This window comes from Astatotilapia calliptera, chromosome 4 (genome assembly GCF_900246225.1).
Source record: "Astatotilapia calliptera chromosome 4, fAstCal1.2, whole genome shotgun sequence".
NCBI lineage: Eukaryota > Metazoa > Chordata > Actinopteri > Cichliformes > Cichlidae > Astatotilapia > Astatotilapia calliptera.
The window spans coordinates 20,082,899-20,092,698 of NC_039305.1; the positions used below are offsets into that span (position 1 = coordinate 20,082,899).

The following is a 9,800-nucleotide window of genomic DNA, read 5'->3' on the forward strand; positions in this document are numbered from 1 at the left end:
TGAAACGTTTGCGTTCGGAGTCAGACAGTTGGTTTTATCGTTTCTCAGCAGGCGTTTAGAGTTTATGATCTCGAGGGGAGTTATCTTACAAAGCCGCTCTGTTTTCGCCTCTCTAAAGACGACGCCTGCGATTGGCCGCGCGTCACGTGACCTCACAGCTGATTTCGTTGGATGAAGTGTTTTGCTTTTGTAGCCATTTCTGGTTAGCAATCCCGTAGGGTAGCGTAGCAGTCATTGTTGTGACTTTTTAACGGCGCTACTATGGCACAGGCGGCACAGACTAATGCCTTTGATGCAAACAACTCTCCAATCAGGGTGGAACACGATAAGAAACGTCGGCAGTTTGTCATCAGGCTGAATGGTGAGTTCAACATGTAAACATTAGCGTGCCAGCTGATGCTAGTGTTAGCTTTCGCTCTTGCTAACGTCGTCGCTGCTTTATTGATACCTACAGCTGCCATTTCAGACACAGATGGCTGCTCACATATAGACGGAGCCTGTCTTCTGACTTTACCACCAGTACCGGTGCTTTACTTTTCTTTCTTTTCGGCGAGACCAAAGTATTTGGCCTCCAGACCTCAAACCAAGCACGCAAATTTGAAAAGCACACAATCCCAAATACACAAATTCCAGTATTAATCTTCCAAGTAAAACTCATTTGTAGCAAAATACCTTCCCCTACGGTTATATTAAGATTCAAACACCATTTCAGCTTTCCAGAGTCAGCATTTTATCTGCCAGGCCTCCAAATGTGCTGTGCTACTTCCTTTCAAACGTTCAGTTCAAGTGCTTTAAACATATTTTAAAGTTTTACACAGTCTTCTTCGTTTTATATATATTAATCCTTTACGACACACTAATATTACTGTTTTAAGTGTGTCAGTAGTCGTGTTTGTCCTGGTCAGTTGTGGGTCAGCTGTTAAGAGGAAAATGGTGGATGCCATTGTTGTGCTGAATGGAGATCTTTATCTTTTCTTCACCCAGCAACACGACCCTTCCTTCACAAGGGCATGCCTGCACCTGGCCACTCGTGCCTCGTCTTTCCCTGCAGCCATGTTGCAGCGCTACATGCAAATTAAAATCTGCTACCACACCTTAATAATGTAACTGGGGCACTTAGAGTCAGCTTTAAAATGCTGAAACGTTGAAGTAATTGTGGGATGAAACTTGTAGTGTGCACAAGCAGGGTGGCAGGCTTCTGCAGGTTCTGTTCTTTGTTTGTTTTGGGGGGGGGGTCATGTTTTTTCCGATAATTAGTAAATCCTTGCAATAGTGGAGGTGAAGACCAACCTCTGCCAGAGATAATATTTGTGTTTGCTCTTAGGATCCCATGATCGTGCGGTTCTTCTGTACGAGTATGTTGGGAAAAAGACGGTGGACCTGCAGCACACCGAAGTTCCAGATGCTTACAGAGGGAGAGGAATCGCCAAACACCTTGCCAAAGTAATTTTTTAAACCCAGATTTTGCGTTTGTTCACGAAACAAGAAGGTAGGCTCTGGCAATGCTCAGTTGGTATTAAGGTGCCAAAAGTGTGCCGAGAAAATATCCTCCACACCATTAAACCACCATCAGGCTGAATTGTTGACGTAAAGCAGGGTGGAGCTATCCTTTCATATTGTTTACACTAAATTCTGACCCTACCTTCTGAATGTCACATCAGAGCTTAAGACTCAATGTTTTACTAATCTTCTGTTGTCCAATTTTGTGAGCCTGTGCAAATAGTAGCGTCAGTTTCCTGTTCTTATCTGATAGGAGTGGCACGTAGTGGGGTCTTCTGCTGCTGTAGCGCTTCTCCTTCAAGGTTTGACATGGTCTTAATTCAGAGACGGTCTTCTTCATACTTGAGTTTTAATTACTGGTTATCTAAGTTGTAACTATTGTCTTCTAATCAGCTTAAAACAGTCTGTGCATTCTCCTCACAAGCAAGTTTCTCGATTATTGCCATTCTCTGTAAACCCATAATATGGCTGTGTTGGAAAATCCCTGTAGATCAGCTTGTTTTTGAAAATCTCAGATCAGCTAATATGACACCAGGAACATTCCAAGTCTCTTAAATCAACCTTTCTCCTCTATTCTCATGCATGGTTTGAATTTCAGGAGGTTTCCTTGATCATGTTTACATTCCTTTTTGAGGTTCTGCCATGTGATTAGCTGATTAGATATTTGCATTTATGAGCAGCTAAAAAAGTGTACCATACATTGAGAATCGAAAATGTTTCCACTTAAATTGTTGTCCTAGGAAAGGCCAGATGATTTTGATGTGAGCTGTTATGCACCATGTCATTGCAGGCAGCCATGGATTTTGTGGTGGAAGAGGACCTGAAAGCTCACCTGACCTGCTGGTACATTCAGAAATACGTGAAAGAGAATCCTCAGCCTCAATACTTTGAACATATTTATCAATGATCCTGCATGGCAGCGAAGGAAGGTGGCAAAATGGACTCCAAGGAGAGAAATACTGCGTGGCGGCATGCTTTGGAGTTACAGGAGAACACGCGACAAAGGATCTTCTAGGCATGGTTAAACACAACAGTGACTGAATCCAGAGAAATAGCTGAATCTCGGACCATAGACGCCTGTGAGTTGACCGTTTGATCGACTGATAGCTCTCTGCATAAACATGAGGATACACACTCGCCACAGGCAGGAGGGGAATCAGCCTATCACGACTTGTACAAACAAAGCAACCAAAGGTGAAGCCTGTTACCTCAGACAGAAACTTCCAGGACCCAACACTGACAGAGCAGATTTGAGTCAAATGTTACAGTGTGTTGCAGATTTCTGTCCTCAACTGGACTCACTGGTCATGAGCAGCACTACAAGGTGACCACCCCTGGTGTTTTTGTCTTTGATGACTCCACTGATGCTCAAATACTCTTTTTTTTGTGTTATGTAAATTGCAACCTCTCTTTTTCATTTTTTTTCTTATTCTTTGCAAATAATTCAATTTAACCCCTTCTTCTCAAGTTTTTAGAAATTCTGTTTCTTAGAACTGATATGCTAGTGTAGAAGGTTATGTATGCAAAAAGGCTTAAAAACAACAACACAAATATAAATTTGTTTTGTAAGTGTCAAAGTGGGAAAGCCGAATCTGAATTTGACCAATATTCCTCCTCAGAGAGCCTTGTTTTAAACATCACTCCATCTACTTTCATTCCTCCTCCACATAACAAAAATGAAGTTATTCCAGTCGTATATCAATTCACCGAGCGATCAAAGGTGTAGAAAACAGTGACGATGTCTGACTGAGCCTCAAGATAACTCCTGCTCTTTCCATCGTACATTAAATGTTACAGACATTGCTGATGAACGGGGTCCTGGTGTGGTGTGACACATCAGTGTGTGTATGTATAGATGTCTCTGTTCGAACCAGCAAACAAAAACGGCACTGTTCTTTTCAGGGCATTCACATTTATGTGGTGTCAGACGGCCCATTGTCCTGTCATTGAGGAATTGCACTGGGTGGCTGTGGCTGTTTTGTTATTTGATCCATATTTCCTCTTGCCCACAAGGCTACTCTGCTCAGCTGATATCAAAATGATAAAGATCTCTGTTAAAAAGTAAAATATCCCCCCCACCCACCCCTTGTTTTTTTTGTACTCTTCAGGAGGTTTTGCTGTTGACAATCTTAAGGGTTGAGGAGAAAAAGATACCTCAGGTAACTCGGCACACTCTGGCAGGACAGTGCAGATTCTTTCTGCTGAGCTCACCTTGAGTTAATTGCAGGAATTTCCCTTTTGTTAAACTTCCCTTTGGGTGCAACACACCTAAGGATAGGCCAAGGTATTCGAGGTACTATTTCATTCTGTGTATGTGTTTTGTCTAAATTTGTGTGTTTCCTTGGAAGGAAGCAAATGTTTCATTTGAGCGAGTGGCTCTCACAGAGGCATCAAAATCCAATCCATATTACACTGTTTTGTGATTTGGACTTTTTTTCTGTACTTGCTGTCAATAAATGCATAAATAAATCAAACACACATCAGATGACTAATGCTTTATGTACCTTGGCAGGAGCAGAGGAACATTTGTGATTATTTATGGAGAAAACGTGATTGTGTATAATATACTTTTTATAACCACTGTGCAGTCGTCACTACGGTGGTCATACACTGATAATAATTATCTACAATGCAGTTCGTCTTGTGCTGTTAATAGTTTCAGCATGCAAACTCCTTCAATACTTAAGCTAAACTATTTTTACACTGGCAAACCAGAGTGTTAATGGTATGGGCTTTCGCTTATTATTCAATTAGAGTAAATGTAGAAAATCGAGGTGGCAGAATAGTTTCAAAATACAGAGTGAGGACTGCTGTATTTTTTTTAAATACTTGATCTTCTAACATGTAGATGCACAGTGTAAAAGTAATAGTGTAAGACTTAAAATGAAAGAAAAGGTGGAATTTTTACCCTCCACTGAATATATTTATCAGTCCCACACGTCACAGCTAGTGATGGAGTAGATTCGTGTTCTAGATTACTGATGACAAATATCTGTACGTATATATGTATGTATTGGCGCCATCCAGTGGCAAATTGAAGTTATTAGATATAAATGCTCTCCATTGCTAACAAGTTAAAACTCGTGGACTGTGTAAAAGACAGACGTTTGAGAAGTCCTGTTTCACAGCTTCAAGTTGATGGTTTATTCCTGGTGGTGTTGGTGTCACTGACCTAATACATTTAATTTAAAAAATATATTCAAAAAAGGTAATTGGTACACTGAAAAAGCATGGTACTTGCTAATAACTCAAAATGTGTGGCTGGAACTACTTTCTTTCTCTTGACTTCTTTTAAATTGATAAATCCATTAATTTATTTAACATGTCTACATGTGTTTTAAGCTAAATAAATAAATAAAAATGCACCTTTAAATAGCCTACAGTCCTTATCGGAATAGACAATTCCTCACTAAATTCTTAAAATTACCAGGCTTAAATATCATTGGAAAGCCACAGCTGTCAATAGCCTTGGTTGATGTGATTCGTGCTGGCACAGCATTTGTTCCCAACCATCTCACATTCCTGAACGTAGCCATTATACTTGTGACAGCCAGCGCGCGTCAGGTTTCAGCACGCGGACAGGCAGCGCGCACGAACACAGCCAGAGCACGCGAGGACACATTATGGGTGAGTACCCAAAGGTCTCCACATAAATCCTATTACAAAACGAGATGACGGAACAATGTGTCATATATTATAACAGACCTGACTATGCATGTAGTCTGTTTGGATTATTATGGGTTTAAATATTTAAATGGAGCCGGTATTTTTCCTGCTTAGTTTGGCTGTGCTAACTTCATGGCTCGCCAAATTTAAATAAACATACCTTCATTTTGTTTGTTAAATTTTTTCAGAATGTGTTCTGACCTCCCCAACTTCTATGTACCATTATAAAATACGTAAAGGCAGGTACTCTGTCCGAACAGCATCATGGGAATAGTAGTCTGCATTCGAATTCAACTGGTGAGTCGAACAGAAACTGTATTTTTTTTACACACTACAATACCCATAAAACTGGGCGCTGTCTTACGTCAACCGCAATCACAGTTGTATCTCCAACATGGCGTCGCTGGGAAGGAGGCGCGGTGTCCCAGTAAGCAGGGAGAGGTCAGTTACTCCACATCTTGGCCATTAAAAGAACGTGTTTTAATATGAAGTATTGTTTGGTCGATGACACTACTTGTCAGGTTCCGAACGTGCTTCTCGTTTGGGATTCAGAGTTAAATGTCAACGGGAGAAGTCTGGATTTTTTTTTAACCCAGGGTTAGCTCATGTTAGCGGGCTAACGCACACGGCTAGCTGTCGCTAACGAGCAGCTCATGTGATGTTTTGATTATTTCACAGCAAGTGATTGACTGGGAAAAGTTTGGTTTTGCCGCTCGTTGGGGCAAACAGCAGTGCTGTATGTGACTGTCGATGTGCCTCACGGTATTGGCTCGGTTCGGAGTGTTGACCGCCTCGTTGGTCGACCTGCTCGCTCTGTAACTTAGCTGGCCGGTCCTCCAACTTTCTGCCAGTCAAGCGAGTTTTCTGTTGCACCTAACTGAAGTACAACTTTCCCCTTGCTCCGTGAGGCTCAGTCGATTTTCCCTAGTATCTTAATATGTCATAAAACTTCACACCTCTGGTGTGAGAAGCATAGTGTTTATTGTTTTAATGTTTGTTTGTTCGTCTAAAAGAAGGCCTTATATTGTGACCATTTGGTACTTTTAGCATTGGTTAATTGGGACTTTATGGAAAGCAGCTTCCCCAAGTCCTATGTTTTTAAATGTGGTCATACACATGTTAAGATCTGTGTGCTGTTTGGACACCATTATGATGTTATGATCCCTAATTACAACGATTGGGTGGTGGATTTTTGGTCTTTAACTTCTTTTGAAATCATAAATTCAACACTTTCACGCACACAAAATGTCCACACTTTTGATTGAAACATTTTGTTATTTATACACAACATTTCGAACACCTAACCTAATCTAACTGCTATAGGATTAGTCAGTTTAACGTGGTGAAACTTTAGTGCCGTCAGTGTAAAAGTCCCGACTAAAACATCAACCTGAACAGTGCGGTTTCTCGGACAACAGTTTGTCCAGCTGTCTAATTAATTACTAGAAAAAGATAATAGCATTCAACATCTTATGCGTTGGGTACAAATGTGCTAGTTAGCTGCAGGTCTGCTGAATCCAGTTTTCAGCTGTTGTATGTCATTGGCTGTCTGTGAATTTTGTGTTGTCTGCGTGGAATTTCGAAAAGCGTAACCACACATAAGACTGCTTTTAGCCACATGGTCTTGCTCTCATTCTTACTCCAACATCCGATTTAGAGTTTTGCAGTGAATCTTTGTAAAGCTTACAATGTTTCCTATGTATGTGGCCAACGCTGTTGCCAACACCTTCTGTGTAGTTGTGTCCTGGAGTTTTCGATGCAAAGGCAGCCATGATAGAAACAAATAACGTTCTGAGACTTCTTTTCCTCCTTTGCTGTGGTCAGTTGATTTCAAAGGCAATTATATTGGTCCCGAAAGGTTTTTTCTGTATGTTCTCTCAGCAATCTCCCTCCAGGAATTTGCCTGCCACCTTTGTGTGCTTATATTGAGGCTTCTGATTATTAGTCCTGCAAAGATGCATTCAGTTACTGAGCTGGAAAAGCACTGAATGAATCAACCATACTTGATGGAGCAGTCAGAACAGTTGCGGGCTGTATAGACATGACCATGCTTACACTCCTGTTATCGACTTAAAACGGTGTTAATTCAATTTTATTTATATAGCGCCAAATCACAACAAAAGTCGCCTCAAGGCGCTTCATAGATACAGAGAAAAACCCAACAATCATATGACCCACCTGTTAGAAGTGGGTGAATGAGCCTCTGGTTATTGGTTAGAGAAATATCCTTCCCTTTTATGTTTGTTAGATGGTGATAGAGTGGACATTTCAGCAGGCAGGAAAAGGGGAAATACAGTCTTTGCTTAATTAAAGTGTGTTTATGGTCATCTGTTCTTACACTCACTGTTGCCTGCCTGTTCCTGTGTTTCTGCACAGGGGTGTGATGGCGGCGTCAGACTGCTACATCGTGCACGAGATCTACAATGGGGAGAATGCACAGGACCAGTTTGAGTATGAGCTGGAGCAGGCGCTGGAGGCCCAGTATAAATACATTGTTATCGAGCCCACGCGGATCGGAGACGAGACGGCCCGTTGGATTACTGTTGGCAACTGCCTGCACAAGACAGCCGTGTTGTCAGGTGCTGCTTGCCTCCTGACGCCACTTTCGCTGCCTGTCGAGTACTTGCGCTATGTGGCGTTGCCCGCTGGCGCCCTCAGCGTGGCCTGTGCCGCCCTCTATGGGATTTCGTGGCAGTTTGACCCCTGCTGCAAGTACCAGGTGGAATATGACAGCCAAAAACTCTCGCGGCTGCCCCTGCATACACTGACCTCCTCAACGCCCGTGGTATTGGTACGCAGGGATGACATCCACAGAAAGAGACTCCATAATACGATAGCACTGGCTGCCCTGGCGTATTGCGCCAAGAAGATCTACGAACTCTATGTGGTATGAGTGCACTCTGAAGAGGATTTAAGAACCAACAGAAAAAAAAGGAAAACCGAGAAAAAAACAAACAAAAAAAAAACAGAACCTACCCACCCCCCATGTAAGGAAAAAGAAGTCACAATCAAGTTCAGCAGTCAGCTCCACGTGTGGTGGGTGCCTCTTTTTTGAACTTTGATCAGAGGGATATAGTTAAAACTAGAAGGAATTGTTTTTTTTTTCCCCTTTTACATTTCCTTTACTTCTATGTGACAACAACTGCACACTTATCTCTGTAGTACACTCTCACCCTCTCCCCCACTTTCTCCATCCTTGACACACAACAAGTTAGCGCACAAGGGTATGGCAGCAGTTCCTCCGGACAGAGGTGTATTGGAATGACAATGGACAGACATGTTTTGTGTACCAAGTTCTTTCCCTGTTTTCCTCGTAGTTTTACTGTACCCCTTTCTTGCTGATCAGTACATCACCATTTCATTAAACATTAGGATATTTCAAACTCACTTTTCTGTATTTTGCTTTTTACATTAAATGGATTCAACACGATGTCTGGGAAGGAGCAAGTAGATCCAACTTCTTTGAGATTGTGTCTTGTTCATGTTTGATTTGAACGAGTGCAAGTAAGGTCTTATCATATTAATAATGGGGATCAATATCTTTTTTTTTCTTCTTTTTTTTTTTTTTTTTTTTTAAACAAAAACCCATGCACACTAACTATGTACACTACTGGTCAAAAATTTTAGAACACCTTTTCCTGTTTTTATTGAAATTCAGGCAGTATAATGTGTCATTGTACTCTTGAATGAAAACAAATAAACAACTGAAGTTTTATTTTTTTTTTAAAGAAAATATCGGAAATCATTTATAAATCAAAATGTTTCCTAAACCTTTGATTCATCAAAGCATCCACCTCTGGCAGATATAACAGCTTGTGGCAGTTTCCTCTACAATGGAAATCAAATATTCTTCCCAACCCTGTTTTAGAAGTTCCCACAAATGTGTGGCATTTACGTGTTGCTTTCCTTTTATTCTTCTGACCAGTTAACTTAAAACAAACCAGCAACTAGGGATGGGTATTGATAAGATTTTCACAATTCCGATTCCATTTTCGATTCTGTTTAACAATTCGATTCTTTATCGATTCTCTTATCGATTCTTTATAAGAAAGGAGAACACTAAGTTCGATTAGCTTGGAACTTCGTTTTATATCTTCTCTTTGAACAAAATAGAAATTTAAGAGTAACATGGCCTTACAAACCCAACAGTGAGATCTTAAGAGATCCAGCCTACGGCTCTTTAATGGGTGTCACAGGGTCCCCAGGAAAAAAAATTGTAAATGTAAAATAATAAAATAAATATTCTTCTGTAGCAATAACAAAGTATAACATAAATTATTCAGTAGCAATTATACAAGAATATCCAGTAATGTCCCTGCCTACAATTAAACACATTCACTTACCTAAAATCGGGGGCATCTGCTGTGGCAAATGGGTTCAAGCCTTTTACCACAAACTGAGTCACTGCTCGGTGACATTTGTCTATCCTGGCCTGAAAGGAGACGCTACCGGTAGACTGCAGCGAGAACTGCCAGCATCTGAGCCAGCCAGACTCTGTCTGTCTCTCTCATCATGGTCACCTAAATGCACAGTAATGGCAGGTTTTGTAATAAGGCAGATCGCGCTAACATAATATGCACTGTTAGTTGATTATTTACCTGCCGCATTAACGGGAGAGGACGTGCAAACGTTAC

The 9,800-nt window shown here is 41.1% G+C and overlaps 2 protein-coding genes across 3 annotated transcripts; both read left to right on the forward strand.

Moving 5' to 3' along the window:
- On the forward strand, positions 1–3,974 carry natd1 (protein NATD1). Its single transcript, XM_026165426.1, has 3 exons — positions 1–361; positions 1,325–1,443; positions 2,291–3,974. The coding sequence occupies exons 1-3, from the start codon at positions 262–264 to the stop codon at positions 2,405–2,407; spliced, it is 336 nt and encodes a 111-aa protein (XP_026021211.1). The 5' UTR covers positions 1–261; the 3' UTR covers positions 2,408–3,974.
- Positions 3,975–4,972: 998 nt separating this feature from the next.
- On the forward strand, positions 4,973–8,596 carry tmem11 (transmembrane protein 11). 2 transcript variants are annotated; one of them, XM_026165423.1, is made up of 3 exons: positions 4,973–5,127; positions 5,355–5,463; positions 7,543–8,596. In XM_026165423.1, exon 3 carries the CDS (start codon positions 7,550–7,552, stop codon positions 8,057–8,059), a length of 510 nt encoding a protein of 169 aa, XP_026021208.1. In that variant the 5' UTR covers positions 4,973–5,127; positions 5,355–5,463; positions 7,543–7,549; the 3' UTR covers positions 8,060–8,596. The 2 variants fall into 2 exon arrangements, with proteins under 2 accessions (XP_026021208.1, XP_026021207.1); XM_026165422.1 differs by lacking the exons at positions 4,973–5,127; positions 5,355–5,463 and adding an exon at positions 5,516–5,607.
- Positions 8,597–9,800: the final 1,204 nt, after the last annotated feature.

Coding starts and splice junctions, on each gene's coding strand:
- natd1 (XM_026165426.1), top strand. CDS start 262: ATGGCACAGGCGGCACAGACTAATGCCTTTGATGCAAACAACTCTCCA. Junction 362..1,324: donor GTTTGTCATCAGGCTGAATG/GTGAGTTCAACA, acceptor GTTTGCTCTTAG/GATCCCATGATCGTGCGGTT. Junction 1,444..2,290: donor TCGCCAAACACCTTGCCAAA/GTAATTTTTTAA, acceptor ATGTCATTGCAG/GCAGCCATGGATTTTGTGGT.
- tmem11 (XM_026165422.1), top strand. CDS start 5,561: ATGGCGTCGCTGGGAAGGAGGCGCGGTGTCCCAGTAAGCAGGGAGAG. Junction 5,608..7,542: donor GTCCCAGTAAGCAGGGAGAG/GTCAGTTACTCC, acceptor GTTTCTGCACAG/GGGTGTGATGGCGGCGTCAG.